This window comes from Chiloscyllium plagiosum, unplaced genomic scaffold (genome assembly GCF_037043375.1).
Source record: "Chiloscyllium plagiosum isolate Xiang-an unplaced genomic scaffold, Cpla_swu_hap1 HiC_scaffold_42, whole genome shotgun sequence".
Lineage (NCBI taxonomy): Eukaryota > Metazoa > Chordata > Chondrichthyes > Orectolobiformes > Hemiscylliidae > Chiloscyllium > Chiloscyllium plagiosum.
Window position 1 is genome coordinate 34,725,531 of NW_028270180.1, and position 25,572 is coordinate 34,751,102.

The window sequence follows — 25,572 nt, forward strand, 5'->3', positions numbered from 1 at the left end:
CATTCTCTCTCCTCCTCTCTACACTCACTCTGTCCATCTTCCCCACTCTCTCTTTCCCCCACTGTCTCTCAGTCACCCATTCTCTCTGTCTGCCCCCCATTCTTTCTCTATCTCACCCACTTTCTTCATCTCTCCTAGCTCTCATTTCCCTCCCACTCAAGCTCTCTCTCCCCCAACTCTCTCCAGTCTTCCGCCACTCTCAAGTTCATCTATTCTCTCTGTCTTCGCCACACTTCACTCTCACCCCCAACCATTCTCTTTCGACCACCACTCGCTCAGTCTCCCGACCATTCTCCCAACTTCGAGAGAGACAGAGAGAAAGAGAGAGGAGGCGCAGGGAGCATATAGAGACAATGCATTGGCAAGGTAGAAAATGGTAGGGGCGAGACAGAGTGGTGGGAGAGAGAGAGTTGGGGATAGATATAAAGTGGGAAGAGAGAGAATAGGAGGGGAGAGAGTCAGTGGGGTCTGAGAGACATTGGAGGAGAGAGAGTGGGGGGTGTGAGAGTGGCGGTTAGAGACAGAAGAGAGAGAGAAAATGAGGGATGGATAGAGTGTAGGGGGAAAGAGAGAAAGAGTCGGTGGGAGAGAGAGCGTGGGGTGAGAGATAGCGAGAGAGCGAGAGAGAGAGAGAATTGGGGCTTTGAGAGAGAATGCGGGGTAGAGAGAGAGGAGGGATTGGAGAGAGGGTGTGGGGAGAGACAGAATAGTGGTGGACAGAGATAGATGGGGATGACAGAGAGTGATGAAAGGTAGAGACTGGAGGAGGCAGAGAGTGGGGATGAGATAGAGGAGGAAAAAATAAACAGAGTTGGGAGGAGAGAGAGTGAGTTGAAAGAGACAGTGGGGTCAGAGAGTGAGAGTATGGCAGAGATAGAGAGTGGGAAGACATTGAGAGCTGGGGAAGAGAGAGATGGTGGGCGAGGTAGAGAAGTAATGGGTGAAAGACAGAGAGAAAATGTGGCAGAAAAAGAGAGTGGGGAGGAAAGAGAGTGGGAAGGGAGAAAGAGAGAGTGTGGAGAAAGAGAGAGCGTGAAATGCAGAGAAAGTGGTAGATGATGGAGAGCTGGGCGAAAAGAGAGAGTGGGCAAGAGGGAGAAAGAGTGGCGGCAGAGAGACAGTGGGTGTGGAGAGAGAGTGAGGGAGAGAGAGTGTGAGGAGATAAAGATAGACAGTGGGTGCTGAGAGAGAATGGGGGAGAGAGCAAGTGGGGAGAGGCAGAGAGACTGTGTGGAGGAGTGTGTGAGAGAGTGGGGAGTAGAGACAGTGGTGGGGGAACATCGAACATCAAACATCGAACAATACAGAGCAGAACACGAACTTCGATGCTCGATGATGCGCTGACCTGTGAACTCATCTAAGCTCATCCCCCTACACTATTCCATCATCATCAATCCAAGGATTGTTTAAATCTCTCTAATGTGGCTGAGTTAACTACGTTTCCAGGCAGAGCATTCCACGCACTTAGCACTCTCTGACTGAATAACCTGCCTCGGACATCTGTCTTAAATCTATCACCCCTCAGTTTAGAGTTAGGCCCCCTTGTACAAGCTGACATGCTAGGAAAAAAATCACTATCTACCCTGTCTAATCATCTGGGCATCTCGTATGCCTCCATTAATCCCCTATTACGGCTATTACGGCTCCGGAACTCAATTCTTCAACCAATAAAACCTAACACACCATATGCCTTCTTAGCAGCACTACCACCACTTTTAGGGATCTATGGACATGGACTCCAACATTGCTATGCACATCCATACTATCAATAATCTTTCCATTGACCCAGTATTCTGCCTTACTATTATTCTTTGCAAAGTGAATCACGTTTAGCAGCATTAAACTCCATTTACCACTTCTCAGCCCAATTTTGCAGATAATCCAAATCCCCCTGCAACTTTCCTCCACACTGTCCACAAACTCCACTGACTTTAGTGTCATCTGCAAACTTACTAACCCATCACCTATACCTGCGCCTAAGTCATTTGTAAAAATACCAGTGGTCCCAAAGCAGATACTTGGGGCACACCACTATTAACCGGACACCAAGATGAACATATTCCATCAACCACTATTCGCTGCCTTCTTTCAGAAAGCCAGTTTCTAATCCAAACTGCTAAATCACCCTTAATCCCATGCCTCTGCATTTTCTCCAAGAACATCCCATGTGGACCCTTATCAAAGGCTTTACTGAAGTCCACGTGCATCACCTCATCTGCATACTTTGTCACCTTCTCAAAAAACTCAGTGAGGTTTGTGAGACACAACATGGTCTTGACGAAACAATGTTGACTATCTGAAAAAAAATGCTTGCAAGATGATTATAAATCCTATCTCTAATAAAAATTTTCCAAAGCTTTTCGAACAACCCAAGTAATGCTCATGTCTAAAATTACCTGGATCATCTCTACTGCCCTTCTTGATCAAGGGCACAACATTTGCTATCCTGCAGTCCGAATACCAAAGCCTCCGCCAATGTTTTCTAGCTTCCCAGAGAACCTTCAGATAAATCCCATCTGGCCCAGGGGACTTGTCTACTTTCACTCATTCGAGAATTGATAACATCTCTTCCTTTCTAACCTCATTCCTTTCTAGTCTAATATTTTGTATCTAATTCTTCTCTTATACAATATTCTCCTTTTCCTGAGTGAAAAACGATGAGAAATATTCATTTAGCACCTCTCCGATCTCCACAGGGTCCACATTCAACTTCTGACTTCTGTCTTTGACTGGCCTTATTCCTACCCTAATCATCCTTTTATTGCTCTCATACCAATGGAAAGTTTTAGGGTTCTCCTTCATCTGCTCATATCCTCTCTTTTTCTTCTTTACTCTCTCTTTAAATCCTTCCGAACTAATATGAACCATCTTGTCTCATTGTCACATAAGCTTCGTTATTCCGCATCACAAGCGATGCAAATTCTGTAGTAAACCACGGTTCCCTGACCTTATCACTTCCTCCCTGTCTGACAGGGACATATCTATCAAGGACACGCAATATTTGTTTCTTAATCCAGCTCCACATTTCGATTCTCCCTATCCCCTGCAATTTGTTACCCTATTCTATGCACCCTAAGTCTTGCCTAATTGCATTATAATTGCCCTTGCCCCATCGATAAGTATTGCCTTGTGGCAAGTACCTATCCTTTTCCATCGCTAAACTAAATGTAACTGAACTATGGTCACTCCCTCCATAGTGCTCACCCACAACTAAAACAAGCACCTGGGCTAGTTCTTTACCAAGCACCAAATCCAGCGTGGTGTCCCCTCTTGTCAGCCCTTCGACGAACTATGTCAGGAAGCCCTCCTGCACACATTGGACAAAAACTGATCCATCCGACATACTAGAGTTATGCATTTCCAATCAATGTTGGGGAAGTTAAACTCCCTCATAATGACCACCATGTTCCTTTCACTCCTGCCCAGAATCATTTTGCCAATCCTCTCCTCTATCTCCCTGGAACTCTGTGGAGGCATATAAAAACCTCCCAGCTTGTTATTAGAAATGCAGTTTCTGTTCACCTCAATCTAAAAGGCAGTTTCTGAACATAGTAACAGAAGTCAAAAGGTAATTACCTCAACCCACCCCCACTCCAGAAGAGAATGGTGGGGGGGGGGAGAATGATGCAGGGGAATGATGGAGGGGGAATAATGGAGGGGGAATGATGGAGGAATGATGGGGGGATCCTGGGGCGGGAAATCGAGTGGGGAGGGGGATCGGGGGGTAATTACCTCACCCCACCCCCACTCCCAGCTCTCCTCTCTTGTTTCTGACCTCAGCCCATATTACCTCGGGAGATGAATCCTGGTCAAAAGTTCTTTCAGTCACCGAGAGAGGGCAAGATAGAGATAGAGTGGGGAACAGAGAGAGGGAGGTGGGGTAGTATAGAGAGAAAGAGAGAGAGGGAGAGAGTTGGGGTAGAAAGGGGGATTTGGCAGAGAAAGAGAGTGAGGGGTAGAGAGTGGGTGTACAGAGACAGAGAGTGGGGCAGAGTGAGACAGAGAGTTGGGACAGGGAGAGAGGCAGACAGGGAGAGAGAGTGGGGAGGAGACTGTGAAAGTGTTGGGAGGAGAGAGAGCGGGGCAGAGAGAGAGGGGAGAGAGAGATTGGCGAGAGAGAGAAGTAGAAGGGAGAGAATGAGTGGGGTAGAGAGGATTGGACACAAGAGAGGGATTGTGGGGCACAGACAGAGAGTGCGGATAGAGAGAATGGGGCAGAGAGAGTATGAGGGGAAAAAAGAGAGTCAGAAAAGGTCGATAGCTGGGAGAGAGAGTGCGAGATAGACGAAGAGTGGTGGAGAGTGGGGGTGAGAGAGTTGGTCCAGAGAGGAGGGGAGAGAGGGAGGAGTGAGAGAGAGTGGCTGGGACAAAGATAGAGTGGGGGTGAGAGAAAGTGGGGGCTGAGAGAGAAATTGGAGTGAGAAAATTTGGGGAGAGAGAGAGGGGGAGAGAGAGAAAGCGTGGGAGAGAAAGAGTGCGGGAGAGAGTGGGGGAGAGAGGCTATGGTGAGACAGTGTGGAGGAGAGAAAGAGTGTGGGAAACAGAGAGATTGGAGAGAAAGGAGAGAGTGGGGAGAAAGAGAACGTGGCCAGGAGACAGAGGGAGTGAGTGATGAAAGAGAGTTGGTGGGGAAGACACAGAGGGGAGAGAGAGAGAGAGAGAGGAGGTGAAAGAGCGAGTGAGGGAGAGGGAGAGAGTGCCGGGAAACACAGATAGGGAGGAAAGAGAGTGGGTAGTGGGAGAGAGAAATTGGTAGAGAGAGAATGGGGACAGAAACACACTAGGTTGAGAGCTCATGAATGGGGGAATTACAGAGAGGCGGGGAACGGGAGACCAATGGAAGAGAAAGAGTCAGCGAGGGAGAATGACAGAGATTGCGGGGGGGGAGAGACAGTCAGCGGATAGAGAGAGTGGGAAGAGGGGGAGAGTTGTGGAGGAAGTGAGTGGGGCATTGAGAGAAAATGGAGGGGTTGGTATAGAGAGTGGGGGTGAGTGAGAGTCAGTCAGGGAGAGAGAGTGGGTAGGAGTGGGATTGGGTAGAAGGAGAGTAAGGGCAGATAAAGTGTAGTGAGAGAGAGAATGGGGAGATAGCGAATGCGGAGGAAGAGAGTGGGGGGAGAGAGAGAGTGAGGTGGAGACAGAGAGTAGGGAGATAGAGTGGAAGAGAGAGACTGTTGTGGAGAGAGGGGAATGAGGTGGGAGAGAGAGAATGAGGGAAAGGTGGAGAGAGGGGAAAAAGAGAGAATGGGGAGTGAGAGAGTGGCAGGGAGACAGAATAGGGGAGGAAGACAGTGGGTGGGGAGAGAGAGAGAAATGCGGAGAGAGGGAGAGTAGAGGGTAGATCGACTAGGGAGGAGAGAGGGAGAGGGGAGACAGAGAGAGAGAGAGAGGTGAAGAGAGTCAGTGGGGTAGAGATAGTGAATGGAGAGAGAGTGACAGGGAGACAGATTGTGGGAGGAAAGCGTGTGGATGGGGCAGCGGAGTGGAAGAGAGTGTGTGAGAGAAAGAGTGGGGGAGAGAGAGACTGAGGAGTAGTTACAGTATGGGTGCTAGGATGACTGGAGGAGAGAAAGAGTGGTGGGGAGACAGCGTGTGAGAGTAAAAACTGTGGGTGGGAGGAGAGAGAGATTGGTGAAGAGAGAGAGAGTGGGGTGGTAGGGGGAATCTTATGATGTTTGTTACTGAACCTTAACTGAATTACTGTATGACTGATGTAATAACAATGAATTGATGATTACTTTTAGAATTTTGGCAAAGTAAATGATTCAATACTTCCCAACGAGTTTGCTCTGCTGTCGATTAGATAGTTAGTAAGATCACTGAGCAGAGAATTAAAATGTGTGGCATGATGAGTTAAAAAAAGGAGGCATTCAGTGATTATTGATCAGAATTGTTTTGTCACTTAATATTCTCAGATATTCAAGAAATACGTACTTTCTGCCTATGCCTTTCTTCTGGGGAAATACAATATTGAATTCTTGGAATTTTTAATGTCATCAATATTTAGATATTTGAGACAGAATTACAAAGGAAAAAAGTAGATAAAGAACATCGGGATCAGAAAATTAAGTCAATGGCATTTGTAGGGAATTGTTATTGTCTCTGAAAAAAAATCAATAAGCTTAATGGGGATCTGTTCAAAATGTTTGCAGCAATTGTTGTACTTGGTCACAATTATATTTTGGTATGGATGATTGGACTGGAAACCTATTAGAAACTGGCCTATATTCAGGACTTGCTCCATCACGATATATGTTCCTCAGCTATGAGTAATGAAGTGTGATTATTGGTCTGGGAAAGATGCAGTGTGTAATGTATAAGAAAGTGTCTCATGCTCATCTTTCGATGGGGTGAAAGCAAAATTTCGCTAGCACTTTGCTGGAATGTTGGTTGAATAGATTTATAAATAGATGAAAAAAACGAGCCATTCAGTAAATGTCAAATAGGATTTTCTCTTGCTTAAAAATGCAGAAATGAGTGGAAGAGTAAAAACAAACTGCAGACAATTCATAAACTGAACTATAATTATTTATAGCACTGGAGAATAAGTTGTTTCTATGTTTCAGTTGTTTGAAAGAAGCTCTTTGGAAGAAGAATTGATGGATATCATTACTTCACCTCTTTCATTTTTGCAGATAACAACATTCTCAAATATTTTCGAGGAACATGGAACCAGCAGAATTAGATGCCTACATTTCTTTGTGGCCTGACTGAAATAAATAGCAAATATTGTAATTATTGGAATGAACAACAGATAGAAGAAAAACTCATGTTGACTTGAAAGACAATTCAATCAATTCCAAGATCGTTTCTAATCAACATCCAGAGCTGCTCCGAAGCACCTCTGTTGAAGGTATGAGTTAAAACCGTGCCCTCTGGTTTTGTACAGACTGTTAGTGACCATTAATCCACATATCCACTTAGTGTTAAACCTTGCAGTTTCAGTAAAATGTAATATTCTCAATGTCTCCGATTTCTACATCCATGTTATATGCCGGGCCTGATATTTATCTTGGAACTGAGAATCAGAGATTGACAGGATTTTTTGATATAGTGTGCCTGTCTTTTGATTGGCAATCGTCAAGGCACTACCAGAGATCCACAAAAATCTTCATAATGTTCCCACCAGAAAGGGCAGGACAGGAATCACATGCTCATTGTCATTATTTAAATGTTTATTGTTATTCTTGAATTGCGAATTCATGCGTTTCTGTGTGAAATGGACTGAAAGTGAAACAGTAATTTATATTAATCGTGGACGGCATCAATACATTTCACATTTAGTATGAAGCTCATAATAATTCGTGGAAAGGCAATTTGACATAATTGTGAGAATACTATACATTAACCAATAAAAATCAATTATATAATTCCATTTGTTCAAAGCAGTTTATCATTTGACGAAACGAAAATTAAATTGATTTTGCCTCACACATGAACTGAAAAAAATAATGAATGAATCATTCACTGTCGCTATTCAGCTGAAGAGAACTTTTATTCTTTCCGAAAATTCACAATTTCCGAGAATTCAGAATTAACTGCGATTTTTTAAATGAAAGAACAGAGATAAAAATTCATTTTTTTTCTGTTCTCAGAAAATTCGCATTAATTTAAGTAATTTTGTCACATGAATAATAGATAACTTTTATTGTGATTAGAAAAACAATAAAGGTTAGATTTGAAGTGAAATATAATGAAATCAATTCAACAATGTTTCCAAGTTAAAATAAAAATCAATATTTGCAATGTTTGAGAGATGGCACATTGCAATATTTTTACATTAGTTATTCTATAGAGACATAATGCCACGACCCCTTACTGGTTTGAACAATTATTAGATATTAGCAACAAATAGATTGTAAAAATGCTATCAGTAAACTGAAGCATAATGAAACATCTCATCTTTCTATTTGACAGAGCATTGTATATATAAAGAACAAAGAAAATTTACACCTACTCATGCATCTATCCAGATGCATCATCAATGAATCTACCGTGCCTGCCTCTACCACCTCTTCTGGCAATGAGTTACAAACGCCCACCACCCTCTGTGTGAAGTACTTACCGTGTGTATCCCCCTTAAACTTTCCACCTCACACTTTGAAACCATGACCTCTCACTATTGAATCTTTCACACTGAGAAAAAGCTTGTCTCTATCCACTCTGTCTATACCCTTCAGGATTTTGTAAACTTCAATCAGGTCCCCACTCAATCTCCTTTTTTCTAGTGAAAATAAACCTAACCTACTGAACCTCTCTTCATAGCTAGCACCTTACATAGCAGGCAACATCCTCGTAAACCTTCTCTGAACCCTCTCCAAAGCGTCCACATCCTTTTGGTAATGTGGCGCCCAGGACTGTACACAGTATTATAAATACGGCCAAACCAATGTCTTGTACAATTTAACATGCCTTGCCAGCTCTTATACCCAATACCCCATCTGATGAAGGCAAGCATACATTATGACTTCTTGACCACTCTATCCACCTGTGCAGCAACCTTCTGGTTATAATGGACCTGCACTCCCAGATCTTTCTGCCCATCAACTTTTCCAAAGGCTCTTCCATTCATTGTATAATTCGCTCTAGAATTAGACTTGCCTAAATGCATCACCTCACATTTGTCTGGATTGAAAGCCATCTGCCACTTTTCCGCCCAAATCCCCAGTCTATGTATATCCTCCTGTATTCTCTGACAGTCCCTTATGCTTTCTGCTGCTCCACCAATCTGTGTGTCATCTGCAAACGTGCTGATCATACCAACAGTGCCCCCTATCTGGATCATTTATGTATATTACAAACAACAGCGGCCCCAATACTGACCCCTGTGGAACACCACTGGTCACCTTTCTCCATTTCGAGAAACTCCCTTCAACTACTACTCTCTGTCTCCTGTTGCTCAACCAGATCTTTTTTCACCTAACTAGAAGACCCTGCACACCATGTGACTTCACTTTCTCCGTTAGTCTATAATGGGAAACCTGATCAAATGCCTACTAACGTCCATGTATATGACATCAACATCCCTTCCTTCATCTAACAACTTGGTCACTTGCTCGAAGAACTCTATCAAGTTGGTAAGGCACGATCTCCCCCACACAAAACCATGTTACCCATCACCGATAAGCTCATTCCTTTCCAAATATAAATAGATCTGATCACTCAGTACCCTCTCCAGCAACTTCCCCACCACCGACATCAGGCTCACTGGTCTGTAGTTACCTGGAATATCCCTACTACCCTCCTTGTACAGCATGAGCAAACTGCCAGTCCTCCGGCACCTCACCTGTATTTAAGGATGCCACAAAGATGTCTATCCGGGCCCCAGCTATTTCCTCTCTCGCCTCCCTCAGCAACCTGGGATAGATCCCATCCATTCCTGGGGACTTGTCCACCTTAATGACCTCTTGCAGACCCAACACATCTTCCCTACTTATGCCAACGTGATTCAGACTAATCATGTTTCTATCTCTAATCCCAAGATTCATCATGCTCCTCTCCTCAGTGAATACTGATGCAAAATTTAGAATCTCACCCATTCTCTCTGGTTCGGCACACAGCCTTCTTTCATTATCTTTTAGTGGACCAACTTTTTCTCGAGTTACCCTCTTCCTTCTTATATAACAAAACAAAATGTTTTGGGAGTTTCCTTAATTCGGCCAGCTAAAGCTATTTCATGACCCATTTTAGCCCACTTGATTCCTTGTTTAAGACTTGTCCTACTCTTCCGATATTCCTCCAGGGCCCATTCTGTTCTCAGCTGCCTAGACATTATGTACACTTCCCTTTTCCTCTTGGCTATAAATGAAAAATAACTTTTATTGCTATCATTATTTTGAGATTTGTATCAGATTTAAGAAGAAAATGAGGAGCAATTAACATGAGAACTTTAGTGAATGGAAAGCACAGTAAATTAAATTTCAAGAGGCAACTTTTAGTATTTGCTCTGAATGAGCAGATAAATACATTAAATCGCCATGAGTTGAAAATGTCCACAGTTGAACAAAACCTAAATTACACTTGTTTTGCAATATTTGGTTTGAAAACCTGTTTGAGAAATGCCACAAATCAGAACTATCAACAACTCTTTCTTTATAATCCTTGGCCATTGGTAATAAAGAACAAGTATTGTCTTGAGCAAGAAACACCATGTGTATTTACTGAACAGTAACATTAGAGGACATGCATTGGATTTATTGGAGTGAATGATAACCAAATGCTTACTGTGATGGTAGCTTTCGGGAACAAAAAGATAGTTACTCAGATTATCCCACTGAACAGTAATTAGCTGGTCATGAAGACTTTTGTATGACTTCATGTGCACTGTTTTGTGTGAGCATTGATTGACAACCATGTGTTAAAGATATTATGTGAAGTCAAGATTTGATTAAATAAAAACGTTGCTGACATTTTGACTTGAACACAATTTAACCATCATGCAAGAGCTGAGATAAGTGCGAAACATGCAAAGTAGATTTTCAAATGATCTCATTCCAATATTTTCAAAACACATCAAATTTCCATTCAATATGACTGGGTAAATGGGAAATAAAAGGAAAATTCTCTACATTTTAAGAATTGAATTTTAAAAGAAATTTAATTTTATCAAAGGACTTAACAATGTTTGAATAAATTGCAATAATAAGTTACAAAATTTGCAATAGTAAGTAATCAACTGACTACTAATTGATCGAAAATCACATTTCGTTATTTTACAGAAGAATAAATCATTTTTTCTTTGGTACGTTTATAACATTGAAGAACAAGGACTGACGTTTTTGACTTAAGCGCTTTTGAATTAAACAAAAATCAGAGTATCATTACTTAGACTTTTTCACCTTAAGGGCTGCAAGGAGTTTAGGTCCTGAATTTCTTTCAGGAAAATGCTCATGTTAATTGCTTCTCATTTTCTTCATAATGTTGATAGAAATGTCGAAATATTGATCATAATAAATTATATGAGTTATGAATGAATGTTTTCTACAAGAAAACCAAACGAAGGATGAATGTACCACTTTGTAAAACAGTTCCACGTTTCTGAAATCAAAATACACACAAACCTCTTGCTCAGACTAGAGAATAAGGATGGTACTGAGGTACTGAAATGTATAATGCAGATGTGTTAAATGTTTATTGAAATTCCTTTGCAGAACCTAAAATATTTGAACATTTGGAACTAACATACTATTGCTCACCATATGGATAATATTTGGATTTCGTAAGTTGTTTTGGGAAAAAAGAACTTCATTGTTTAGTTATTTCAAGTTTTCAAAAGTCTAGAGTCGTGAAAGTTAAAATATAGATGCACTATAATGAGATAAATAGCTTTATTAGTGAACGTAAGATAATAAATTGCAGATTATGTGATCATAAGAATGAACAACAGATTGAAGCAGATCAAATCTTTGATTCAAAAGCGGGTGAGAATTGAAGACACGCCTCCTGCTTTGGGGGGGGGGGGGGGTAGACGCATTGCCAGCGCTCCACAAGATTATGCTCCCAGCCGCGAAGGGTGGAATTATAATCACATGCTTACTGTGGTTGCACAAATGAAAACTCATTAATCTTCGTTGCGATAAGTGGCCTGCGTCTATATGTAATGGATTAAAAATGATGTAGTTATTCTCAATAATAAAATAATCTTAATTAAAATTGATATCATGATAACTGCAAGAAACATATATCGACATAATCTTATGATATTGTAAATTTATTAAAATAAATGTAACTATTTAATATGTTTTAAGTGATTTTCTTATAATTAAAAGACGATTGGAATATTTTGCAACATGAGGAAATCAGCAAAAAAAAGTTCAATGCGACGATTCAGCTGCAGACAACTTCCCTTCCTTCCAGTGATGTTCAAAGTTGAAAATGTTAACATTGATAAATAAAGAACATAAAGGTGTATACGCTTCTTGTTTACATAAGAATATTACACAAATCTGAAATTTCCTTTGCTTTTAAATCATTTAACGCTTAGTTTGATCAGAAATGCAATAAATGTTCGGATTGAAGATAAATATAATCAAATTAAAATACATATTGATCTTCATAATAATTGGCAGACTGAACACTGCAATATCTTACCATCAGTGGATGTACTGAGTCGTAATGAGTGAACTGAATATTAATGACAACTCTCACACAGCCATTTTAATCAGCAATTTGTCAAAATAAACAGCAATTAATGAATAAAATGTCCTGAGATGCCTCTTAATAGATGAGGCTGCGATTACTTTGACTGTTCAAATGAGCAGCAGTCAGATATTTCTAATGGTGTTGATTGGAAAATCAATACTTTCGTTTTATGATTTTTTTATTGTAGTATCGGCACTACGATGTAGTGCATTGCATTAAGATGCGAAATTCACTTTACTAAAATTCACTTTTCTGACAGGGTTCTAGTCCAATTATCAGTGGACATTTTTGGTACAGTACATCAGTAACTGCAAACATTTTAAGCACATCCATTAAATATATTTGTCTGTTAATTCAGAACAAGTATTATAAAAAAACACAGCAAGTGTCAATGACTGCATCTTTCTATTATACCTGTTTGTTGTCTACTTATTTTCATCCACATTCTGACAGTCATGTTTAAATATTGATTGCATCAAATGTTACACACTATTTTTCTCTCCCAGAGCAGAGAACACAGATCTGTACAGCACGAACCGGCACTTTGGCCAATGATGTAGTGCTGAATGTCATGCTAAATGAATCTCATCACTTCTTCCTGCCCTTGGTCCATAACCCTCCAGTCCTTCCATATTCATGTATTAATATAAAAGACTCTTAAATGCCCCTATTTTATCTGCATTCACCAGAAGACCCGGAAGTGCGTTCCAGACACTGACCACTCTCTCTGTCAGGAAAACCTGTCTCTTACATCTCCTTTGAAGTTTCGCCCCGTTATTAAACGCACGCCATCTAGATTTGACACGTCAATTCTCGAAAAAAAAACATTCTGTCTGTTCAGCCTATCTATCTCCGTATTTCATAATTATATACAATTCTATCAAGTCTTCCCTCAGCCTCCAAAGCTCCAGAGAAAACATCCTGAATTTTTATAGCATCTCGTTGTAGTTCATATACTCTAATCCAGACAGCAACCAGGTAAGCACCCTTCTAACCCTCTTCAAAACATGTATATCCTTCCTGTAATGTGGTGAACAGAACCGAACACGGTTATCTAGCCGAGCCAAAGTCTTATAAAGCTGCAACATGATCTGCTGATTCTTGTAATCAGTTCCGTGACCAATAGAGGCAAGCATGACATATGCCTTCTTTAGCACGCTACCTACTTGCATGATCACTTTCATGGAGCCAAGGACTTAAACTCCAGGATTCCTTTGAACAACAAAGCTGTTCAAGGTCCTGCCTTTCCTTAATATTGTACTTAATCCCCCAAGGAGAAGCACCTTGCACTTACATGGATTAAACTCTATCTACTATTTCTCCGTTCATATCTGCAGCTGATCTATGTCCCGCTGTATCAGATTAGATTACTTACAGTGTGGAAACAGGCCCTTCGGCCCAACAAGTCCACACCGACCCGCCGAAGCGTGACCCACCCATACCCCTACATTTACCCCTATTACCTAACACTACGGGCAATTTAGCATGGCCAATTCGCCTGACTTGCACATCTTTGGACTGTGGGAGGAAACCGGAGCCCCCGGAGGAAACCCACGCAGACACGGGGAGAACGTGCAAACTCCACACAGTCAGTCGCCTGAGTCGGGAATTGAACCCGGGTCTCTGGCGCTGCGAGGCAGCAGTGCTAACCACTGTGCCACCGTGCCGCCCACAAATCCTTTGACAATTTTCTACACTATCCACAACTCCAGCAATCTTTGCATTGTCTTCAAACTCATTAATCCACCATCTATATTTTCATCCAAGTCATTTATATGTATGCCATAAATAGCAGAGGTCCGATAACAGATCCTGTGCAAGAACGAGTAAAACCGAAGGAAATGAAAAAAAAAACCCTGAAGAAATAAGATTTTTGAACGGCGAAACAATTCTGATTAATAATCTCTGAATTTTTAAAAAATATGTAATCCTCAGTTTACTGATCTTTATGAAAATCTAGAAAAGATCAAAGCAAATTGCCTTGAAAATATTGAATCATTTTAACTGTTGACTTCAAACATTATATTCATTCACAGGATGAGGGCAGCGCTATCGAGGCCAGTATTTATTTTCCATCTCTATTTGCGCAGAGGGCAGTTAGATTCAATCACATTGTTATGGATATGAAGTCATACGTAAGCCTGAAAAGTAAAAATGGCAGTTTCCTTCCCCTAAAGTTCATTAGTGAGCCAGTTGGGTTTCTCTGACAAGCGGCAATTGATTCCTGGTCATCATGAGACTTTTACTTCCAGATTTTACCAAAGAAATTGAATTCAAATTCTAACACCCGTTGTGGCGGGATTCAAACCCTCGTCCCCAGAACATTATCTGATTCTCTGGATAAACAGTCCGGTAGGTAAAAACAATGACTGCAGATGCTGGAAACCAGATTCTGGAGTAGAGTGGTGCTGGAAAAGCACAGCAGTTCAGGCAGCATCCGAGGAGCAGTAAAATCGACGTTTCGGGCAAAGGCCCTTCATCAGGAATGCAGGCAGAGAGCCTGAAGGGTGAAGAGATAAGTGAGAGGAGGGCGGGAACGGGGAGAAAGTAGCAGAGAGTACAATGAGTGAGTGGGGGAGGGAATGAAGGTGATAGGTCAAGGAGGAGGGCGGAGTGGATAGGTGGAAAAGAAGATAGGCAGGTAGGACAAGTCATGGGGACAGTGCTGAGCTGGAAGTTTGGAACTGGGGTGAGGTGGGGGAAGGGGAAATGAAGAAACTGTTGAAGTTCACATTGAAGCCCTGGGGTTGAAGTGTTCCGAGGAGGCGTTCTTCCTCCAGGTGTCTGGTGGTGAGGGAGCGGCGGTGAAGGAGGCCCAGGACCTCTATGCCCTCGGCAGAGTGGGAGGGGGAGTTGAAATGTTGGGCCACAGGGCAGTGTAGTTGATTGGTGCAGGTGTCCCCGAGATATTCCCTAAAGCGCTCTACTAGGATGCGTCCAGTCACCCCAATGTAGTGGAGACCGCATCGGGAGCCATGGATACAATAAATGATATTGGTGGATGTAGATGGAGCTGAGGGAGGAGGTGTAGGCGCAGGGGAAGGTGCCAGGATGGGAGGGTGGGTTATAGGGGGGCGTGGGCCTGACCAGGTAGTCATGGAGAGAACACTCTGTGCGGAGGGCGGAAAGGGGTGGGGAGGGAAATATATCCCTGGTTGTGGGATCCGTTTGGAGGTGGCGGAAATGTCGGCGGATGATTTGGTTTATGCGAAGGTTGGTAGGGTGGAAGGTGAGCACCAGAGTTCGTTCTGTCCTTGTTATGGTTGGAGGGGTGGGGTTTTAGGGTGGAGGTGCGGGATGTGGACGAAATGCGTTGGAGGCATATTTAACCATGTGGGAAGGGAAATTGCAGTCTCTAAAGAAGGAGGCCATCTGGTGTGTTCTGTGGTGGAACTGGTCCTCGTGGGAGCAGATACGGCGGAGGCGGAGGAATTGGAAATACAGGATGGCATTTTTGCAGGAGGTAGGGTGGAAAGAGGTGTTATCCAGGTAGCTGTGGGAGTCGTTGGGTTTGTAAAAAATGTCAGTGTCAAGTCAGTCGTCATTAATGGAGATGGAGAGGTGCAGGAAGGGGAGGGTATAGTACCAGAGGCCTTTGCCGCCTGAATAGGTCATTAATCTCTTGTCATTTTAATCATCACACTATTGTGAAATGTAATCTTTGTAAAAAGCATCGTGAGATACACATTTTAGTATAATCCATTATTTCTTAATGCCAGTACCATTATGAAACATTTTTTTTTCAGGTCAGCACATCTGCAATAAACCAAAGAGTTCTAATCCAAAAGTTATAGTAAATATCTGATTTTATTTCATTTGTCTACTCATATTAAGGGAATGATTATTAATCAGACTCATAAATTAGGAGATTTCTAATTATTTTTCACATCAATATTTCAGTTTTTTTCCAACATGTTGCGCAATCACGTTGCAGTAAAAGTTTTCACATCATTCTTAAATTTGTTCTCAGCTACTTTAAAACTAATTATTGATAATAACGACCAGGTAATAATTATTGAAATCCAATATATCCAGGTATAGGTGTGCATTTATGTTTCAGTACATCAACTGATAAAAAAAATTGCATTTTACAATCTCCAAATTTAGATAAAAACGAATATTATCGGTGGAAATTTAGTTGGATTCACTTAATTTCACTTCAATGCTAACATTTATTGTAGTTCTAATAATCTTACTGAGAGCTGCATATTTTTCATACGAAAAATCCACTCAATTTCACATGATTTCCACAAATTCTCACATATTTGGAAAAAAATGGAAATTGTTTTCAGTTGATTTTCCTCTTCAATAACTGGTTTCTTTTTTTCCCCAATGCATGTCCATTGTAAAATGTTTTCTTTTACTTTTCAGATCAATGCAAGAAAGAGTGCTTTGAACATATAGAAATTTTAAAGATTATATTCCAAACTATTTGTCAATGTACAATATTTCTACCATAGATGGCATATTTCATTCACAAGTATAATTGCATTCATTATCTATTCACATTCTGCCTAATTCTGAGATAAACGTCTAATCACTGATTGTGGTGAAAATTTAGCAAATTATAAGATACCTTTCTCTGTAATAAAAATATTGGAAGGAAAAGAGAATTCTTGGATCGTCTGCATGTTTTCATGAAAAGAAATTCTGTTTGATAATCACTGTTAATGTTATTTCAACCAATCAATCTTGTTAATTTTTTAAATCTTGTTCACTGATCTTAATGAATATATAATCAACATCAAAGTAAACTACTTATTGATGAAACAAATTATTGTTTTCGAACTCTTACTTTAATTATAAATAAAAACCGACAGATTTGTGAATGCTGTAAATCCGGAACAACAATAAGAAATTGCTGGAAACGCTCATCAGGTCTGGCAGCATCTGTTGGAAGAAAACAGGGTTCACATTTTGGTTTGATTAACGTTCCTCAAAGGGGTCCTTCGTGTCAACAAACTCAGAAAAAAAATGACTTCACATGCAATTTTGTAGAAAATAACGCCTTTTCTTTCTTATTTGAATACTCATAATAATCATAGATTCTTATTCAGCCTTATCAACTGTCTCCAACAATTACTGTCAGTCAAATAGTGATGAGATGTGTGACTATTCTTTATTTCAGTAATTTCAGTTTTTTAAAAATGCAATTATTGCTAATATCTAGTATTCATTTTTTCTATACTTTTCAATCCAGTAATTACTAAAATTTGGAAATATGGCCTAGTTCATCAACTGATGTAAACTTACACTGCACATTCGCCCGATCATTCAGAACATTGATTTTCATTTCAACAGTGGAAACCGAGCTGAATTGAATTGCTTGTGAACAAAAATGCATTCTGAAAAAGGGTCGCTACACACAAAGTATTAACTCTGCTTTCTCTCCACAGATGCTACCAGACATGCCAAGCTTGTTTTCCAGAAGTTTCTGAGTTTGTTTCTGATTTCCAGCATCCACAATTCTTTGGTTTCTTGTATTGATTGTATTTAATTTCAATGCTAACATTTATATATTTCTAATTATTACAATAAGATCTAACTATTTTTCGTTTCCTATGTACACAAAACCGAATCTCCTTGTGTTTGTTCTTTTCTTTAACAGTAAATCTTGAATTCTTAGGAATCACAAATTTGTGGAAATGAGCGATGTTTTGTTCAGTTAAGTAGTCACATTGAATGATTCATCCGTTATTTCCAATTCATGTGAATTGCCAAGCGATTTAGACGTCATTTGGGTTTATGAACAACTGCTTCACGCATATAGATCTATTTTATGCTTCACTGATTGCCATTTCAAATTTATGCTAATTATCACGAGATTTGTTTTAATTAAGACCATTGTTGCTTAGCTTCATCTTTGTTACAATTCTATTGGTTATTCCAATGCGCAGATCTAATTCAATCTAAGTCTAATTATTACTTTAGAGTCAATTCCTTACAGGATGGGAAACGGGTCATTCGGCCCAGTAAGTCCACACCAACCCTTCAAAGAGTAACTCACCCAGATTCATTTTCCTACATTAACACACCTAATAGTCGGGCAATTATAGCACTTAACCCACACATTTTTGGATGATGGGAGGAAGCCGTAACTCACACAGACACAGGAAGAATGTACAAACTCCACGCAGACAGTCGCCAGAAGCTGGAGTCAAACCCAGGTCCTTGGCGCTCGGTGGCAACATTGCAAACCACTGAGCCACCGGGCCATCCATATAATTATCACAAGAAAACTGATTTTTTTTTCGTGAGTAAGCATGTGATTGTTGTCCTGCCCTTCTGCGGAGGGACAATCTGGAGGGTTTTTGTGGAGCTGCAGTATCCACTAATAAACTAGGAGGCATAGGTTCAGCGTCCACTTTCAACAAAGGTGTACCAAAGTACCTGTGAATTTTAATTGAGAAAAAAATTAAGTGTCTATTGAATTGTTTTTCAATCAAACATGAAATATATTTATTCATTTCAATGATCACAATATCTCCAATTTATTAGCTTCAGGCCGCTAATTAAAATATGAATGTCATGATGCTGCTTCCACGTTTCTCCCAAATTTTAAGAATTTTGCAGTCTGAATGATTTTATCGTCTACATGATGCTTTAGGTGAGGGAGGCCGATTTAAAAGGGCTCTGAGGAGCAGCTTTATTCAGAGTGTGGTGTGCACATGGAATGAGCTGTCAGAGGAAGTGGTCGAGGTTGTTACAATTACAACATTTAAAAGGCTTTTGGACAGTCATTTGGCTAGCAAAGATCCAGAGGGCATACTGCAGTAAACGGGATTAGCTCAGTTCAGGAAACCTGGTCAGTATGGAAAAGTTGAGATGAAGGGCTTGTTTTCATGCTGTTTCAATCTAGGTTTCTTCAATTCTAAATTTACTGAAATTGATAAAGGAAAAAGCAAATGGGTTTTAATTCCATTTTGCGTCCTTAAAAAGTGACAATATTTTATTTAAAAATGTTGTCACGTAAAATACTCTATATTTACTGCAATTTGAAATGCATTAAATGTGAACGTTGAAGTGCAATATGATGGAAATAATTCAGCAGTGTTCCCATAATAAAAATATAAATTGATCTTCACAATGACTGTGAGTTTCCACACTGCAATGTCTTCACATTAGTTCTTGAACTGAGACATAATTCCACAATTATACCCATTACTGAACTGAACAATTATTAGATTTTAGCAATACTTACATTTTCAAAAACTCTATTAGTGCACTTAGAAGAATCACAAATTTACGTTTGCCATTTAATTTTGCAAAATGTAGAAATAAACAGGAATGCTTGCATTAAAAGTAATTGCAGTAACCTCAATTTATAAGGCTGAGATTACTGTGACCATTCATATGAGCAAAACTCAGATATTTACACTGAATTTTGGATTGTAAATCATTGATTCCATTGTGGGATAGAAGACCTGAAAACGAATGCATTTCTATGTTGTAGCATTGGTGAAATGGATTAAATTAAGCAGTGGATTAAATTAAACAATGGGTTAAATTAAGATGTAAATCTCACTAGACACGTTAGAAGGACAACCGTAAATTATTCTGAAGTTATCATGATGATTATGACTTGATAACTAACGCTGTAATCTGTACAAATAAATTAACAAACTATTTTGAAAGTATTTTGCTCTGATGTTGATTGTATGTTCATTAAGATCGATAAACTGAAGAACAAAATACATTTATGGATTGAAGGAAAATATTAGTCATTCTGTAATTATGGAACAGAATTTAGTTTTACTTAACAATGCAGACAATATAAAATTATGTATGTCCTTATGTTGGTTTACTTGTGGAGGCGTGTATTTTTTAATGGATATTTTATCTGATCAATGTTTAAACATTTGTATCACCATTATAAAGAAAATCAGTAAGCAATGAAAATGAGTATCACAGTGACCATGATGGGAAGAAAAAATAATTTTCATTTTTTTGTGATAAATGGATGTTGACAAATAATGTTGGAATAAAAATGAAAACAATTTCAACACTTTAAGATCAGTTTTGTTTATAACGAATTGAAAATAAAAATAATTTTGCAGCACAAAGAGATCCGAAAAGGCAAACAATCATTTTAACGTGATACATCAGCAGAAGGCTAATCCCGTGTCTGGCTTTTAAAAAGTAGGACTTGCAAAAATTGAAAATTTATTGTGTCTGTTGAACTCACAAATGCCTGTGAGTTAATTTATCGCAAAAAGAAATCACAGGAAATTCCAGGTATTTTAGCATGAGAAAGATGTAGCTGTTTGTGTGTTTGTGTGATTATTGAAAACAGAATAAATGTTTGTGTATTTAAATATAAGCAAGTTAAACAGGATCTTTTTGCTGAAATAAAAATCAACGAGGATTCCATTCTTGAGCTAAAAATCAACTGGGAACACACTATCACCATGTGATTGTAAAACTATACAGTGCTATACTGAAACATAATTCCACACTTAAAGCTAGATGTACTGGATTTGAACAATTATTAAATATTGGAAATAAGCAACAATTAGTATGAAAAACAATTAATGTCAAACTTTAAATTGGTGAGAAGTCACATATTGCTGTGCAACTCCGTAATGTGTAGAAATGAAGAGCGATTTTTAGAGTAAATGTGACATGTCTTAATTGGAAAGACTTAATATTAATTCCATGATTGTTTTGCATATTCACAGCAGAAGAGTTATGAGTGCTGAATGGGAAATCGTTGGTTGTTTGCCAGATGTATTAACCTGAATGGAACGATTTTTAAAAAATTTAATATTGAAACATAGAACATAGACCATTACAGCACAGTACAGGCGCTTCGGCCCTCGATGTTGCGCCGCCCTGTCAGACTAATCTGAAGCCCATCCCACCTACACTATTCCATGTACGTCCATATGCCTGTCCAATGACGACTTAAATGCACTTAAACTTGGCTAATCTACTATCGATGCAGGCAAATATTCCATACCCTTACTACTCTGTGTAAAGAAACTTACCTCTGACATCTGTCATACCTATCTCCCCTCACTTTAAAGTTGTGTCCCCTCGTGTTTGCCGTCCCCATAAAGGCTCTCCCTGTCCACCCTATCTAACCCTCTGATTATCTTGTATGTCTCTATTAAGTCACCTCTCAACCTTCTTCTCTCTAACGAGAACAGCCTCAAGGCCCTCAGCCTTTCCTCGTGAGGCATTCCTTCCATACCAGGCAACATCCTAGTAAATCTCCTTTGCACCCTTTCCAAAGCTTCCACATCCTTTTTATGTGGCCAAGTGTGGCCGTACCAGAGTTTTGTACTGCTGCAGCATGACCTCCTGGTTCTGGAACTGAATCCCTCTATTAATAAAGGCCAAGATATGCCTTCTTAACAACCCTGTCAATCTGGGTGGCAACTTTCAGGGATCTGTGTACATGGACAGCGAGATCTCTCTTCTCATCTGCACTCCCAAGAATCCTACCATTAGCCCAATACTTTGCATTCCGATTACTCCATCCAAAGTGTATCACCTTACACTTGTCCACATTAAACTCCATTAAGCCCCTCTCAGCCCAGCTCTATGTTTCTCTGCAACCTACTACATCCTTTGTCACTATCCACAACTCCACTGACATTAGTGTCGTCCGCAAATTTACTAACCCACCTTCTATGCCCTGACCTCATTTATAAAAATGACGAACACCGACCCTTACGGTACGCCGCTAGTAACTGGATACCAAGATGAACATGTTCCATCAACTACAACCCTCTTTTTTCTTTCAGCAAGCCAATTACTGATCCAAACTGCTATGTCTCCCACAATCCCATTCTTCCGCATTTTGTATAATAGATAGAGACGGGTAGATTCAGATAGAGAGAGACAGGCAGGGAGAGACAGAGAAAGAGATAGATGGGGAGAGAGAGTGACAGGCAGGTAAGAGAGAGAGAATGACAGCAGAGAGAGAGCGTGAGTCGGAGAGAGAGATAGGCAGAGAGAGAGAGAAGGACAATAACAGAGAGAGAGAGCTAAGACTGACAGGCGGAGAAAGAGAAATAAAATAGACAGAAAGATAGGCTTAGAGCAAGAGAGAGAGAGACACCCAGGCAGAGAACAAGAGAGGCAGAAAGACAGGTGGGGAGAGAGAGATAGCAACAGATTGAGAGGCGGGGATAGAGAGGGAGAGACAATCGTGGAGAGAGAGACAATTAGTAGGGGGAAGGAGAGAGAGAAACAGACAGGTGTAGAGGGACAGGCAGATAAAGACAGAGATAAAGCGAGAAAGAGGTTCGGGCGGGGAGGCAGAGACAGAGGTGGAAAGGTAGAAAGAGAGACAGGCAGAGAGAGATTGTGTGAGAGAGAGACAGACAACTGCACGGGCGAGAGAGAGAGACGGGAGGGATAATGAGAGACAGAGAAACAGGCGGGAAATGGGATATATAGTGTGTGAGAGAGAGGCGGAGAGCAATTGAGAGAGATAGACAGACACGTGGCGAGAGATAGAGAGAGACTGACAGGCATTGATAGAGAAGAGAGACACAGACGGGATGAGAGAGATAGACATGTGGAGAGAGAGAGAGAGAGAAAGGGAGAGAGAGAGAAAAAAAAGAGTCGGTGACAGGCAGAAAGGGAGAGAGAGCGTCTTACAGACAGAGAGAGAGAATGAGAGAGAGATAGTGGGACGTGGAGAGAGAGGCGGGAGACGGAAAGAGAGTGAGAGAGACATATAGGCCGAGAGTGAGAGAGACATATTGGTCGAGATAGAGACAGAGAGAGAGGCGGGGCTGGAGAAAGAGACAGACACGCGGAGAGGGAGTTGGAGAGAGAGAGAGAACTGTGCGGGGCAAGAGATAGAGGCGGTAGGGAAAGTGATGATGATGTGTATATATATAGAGAGAGAGAGAGAGAGAAAAAGTGAGAGAGAGACAGAGACAGATAAGCAGAGATGGAGAGAGAAAGAACGAGAGAAGCGGGAACACTGTAACACAGAATCACAGACAGGCGGAGAGAGAGAGACAGAGCGACGGGGGGGGGGGGGGGAGGCAGAGACACAGAGAGAGAGGGAGAGAGAGATGGTCATGGAAGTGGAGAGAGTAAGAAACAGGTGGTGGAGAGAAAGAGACTGGGACAGATGACGAGTGTGAGGGTGAGACAGACAGTTAGATTGGCGGAGACAGAAAGAGAAAGAGATAGACAGGCCTGGGGAGTGAGAGAGACAGATGCAGAGAGGGAGAGAGGGAAAGACAGATGTGGTGGGAGATTGAGAGATCGAGAGACAAGAAGGGACATAAGAGAGAGACAGAGAGAGAGAGAGACAGGTGGGTAGAGAGAGAGAGAGAGAGACTGACAGGCAGAGAAACAGAGGGAGAGACACATGCGGTGGGGGAAGAGATAGAGAGAGGAGAGAGAGGGGGATGGAGAAAGCGAAAGAGCTGGGAATGAGACAGAGCAAGAGAGCCGGGGATGGAGGGTGTGCGTGTGTGTGAGAGAGAGAAAGTGAGAGAGAGTGAGAGAAAGGGAGAGAGGGTGTGACAGTGGTGCGTGGGGAGTGAGAGAGAGAGTGTAGTTTGCGGGTGAGAGAGAGGTTGACAGCCAGAGTGAGAGAAAAAAAAGACACAGACAGTTGGCGATAGACATTGGAGAGTGAGAGAGGCGGAGAGAGACAGAAGCTTGAGACAGAGAGAGAGAGACAGGCGGGGGGAAGAGAGAGAGGGAGACAATGAGAGAGGGGGAGAGAGAGCGAGAGAGACAGATAGAGCTCGACAAGCAGAGAGAGAGAGAGACAGAGCGAGCGAGAGAGATAGCGAATAACATAGTGAGGGAGAGAGAAAAATAGAAAGATCGGGAGGAGGAGAGTGAGCGTGAGTGGAAAGAGGCAAGGATAGAGAGCAGTGGCGAGAGAGGGAAACAGAGAGAGAGGCGGGGTCAGAAAGACTGGCAAGGAAGAGTGTGTGTGAGAGATAAATACACAGAAATATAGGTGTAAAATGAGAGAGAGAGAGAGAGAGACAGGCGGGAGGAGAAAGAAAGATATGTGGAGAGAGGGAGTATTACAGAGACAGAGACATACAGAGTGGCTGACAGGCAGAGAGATGGTGAGAGAGTCTGACAGACAGTGAAAGAGAGAGAGAGCATGGCAGGGAGAGAGAGGCGGGGAGAGGGAGAGATATAGGTAGAGAAAGATACAGAAAGGAGGAAAGAGAGACAGAGAGAGAAAGAGGTGGATTGATAGAGAGAGAGAGCCACAGACAGACAGGCAAGCAGGGAGAGAGAGATAGCGAGAGAGAGAGGCTGGGAGAGAGAGAGCAGGGAGAGAGAGAGAGACAGGTGGCAGATGAGGGAGGGAGAGAGAGACATGAGTAGAGAGAGAGAGAGACGGCGGGGAGGTAGAGACAGACAGACAGAAGGAGAGAGGGACAGCGTGAGACGGACAGGGAGAGAGAGGAGATGGAGAGAGAGAAACAGAGAGTGACAGGCGGGGTGGGAGAGAGTTCAAGAGGGAGGCGATGAGAGTGTGTGAGAGAGGGGGGAGCGAGAGAGAGAAAGGCTGGCGTGGAGGGGAGGAGAGAGAGGCAGATAAACAAAGACAGCATGTGTGTGTGAGAGAGAGGGTGAGGGAGAAAAGTGGGCGGGGATAAATAGGGAGATAGACAAGCGGGGAGAGAGAGAATCAGACGCAAGATGGAGAGGGGGTGGGCAGAGAGAGACGGAGAGTGAGAGCGAGAGAGAGATAAACACAGAGAAAGTGAGTCTGGGAGAGACAGAGGGAGAGAGGGACAGCGTGAGACGGACAGGGAGAGAGAGGAGATGGAGAGAGAAAAACAGAGAGAGTGACAGGTGGGGTGGGAGAGAGTTCAAGAGGGAGGCGATGAGTGTGTGTGTGAGAGAGGGGAGCGAGAGAGAGAGGCAGATAAACAAAGTCAGCGTGTGTATGAGAGAGAGAGGGTGAGGGAGAAAAGTGGGCGGGGATAAATAGGGAGATAGACAAGCGGGGAGAGAGAATCAGACGCGAGAGGGAGAGTGAGAGCGAGAGAGAGAGAGATAAACACAGAGAAAGTGAGTCTGGGAGAGACAGAGGGAGAGAGTGAGACAGCGAAAGACAGGAGGGGTGAAAGAGAGATAGTGAGAGAAAAAGACAGAAGGTGGAGAGACAGAAGGAGAGGAAAAGAGAGAAGGAGAAAGAGAGAGAGAGAGCCGGGCGGGGAAGAGAGAGCGACAGCAGAGAGAGAATGAGGGCGTGAGAGAGGCTGGAAGGGTGAGGGTCAGTAACAGAGAGAGAGATGGAGATTGACAGGCGGAGAAAGAGTGAAATAGGTTTGAACGTGTAGGCAGACAGAGAGAGAGGCAGGAAGGGACTAAGAGAGAGACATGCGGAGAGGGAGTTTGAGAGAGAGCCAGAGAACTGCGCAAGGGGGGAGAGAGATGGCAGGGAGAATGCGACAGAGACAGAGAGAGGCGGAAAGAGAG

At 41.8% G+C, this 25,572-nt stretch overlaps 1 protein-coding gene across 3 annotated transcripts in view; it reads right to left on the reverse strand.

Moving 5' to 3' along the window:
* Window positions 1-11,313: 11,313 nt before the first annotated feature.
* LOC148137571 (uncharacterized) overlaps window positions 11,314-25,572 on the reverse strand; it is a 33,744-nt gene continuing 19,485 nt past the window's right edge. The window contains exons 2-4 of one of the 3 annotated variants that reach the window (XM_087982075.1): window positions 18,245-18,531; window positions 16,937-17,031; window positions 11,314-11,590 (exon numbers count right to left, since the gene is read on the reverse strand). In XM_087982075.1, coding sequence (XP_087838201.1) covers window positions 11,561-11,590; window positions 16,937-17,031; window positions 18,245-18,531 — 412 coding nt within the window. In that variant the 3' untranslated portion in view covers window positions 11,314-11,560. Of the gene's footprint in view, window positions 11,591-14,862; window positions 17,032-18,244; window positions 18,532-25,572 lie in introns of those variants that run through there. The other 2 variants (XR_015754125.1, XR_015754124.1) reach the window with 2 other exon arrangements.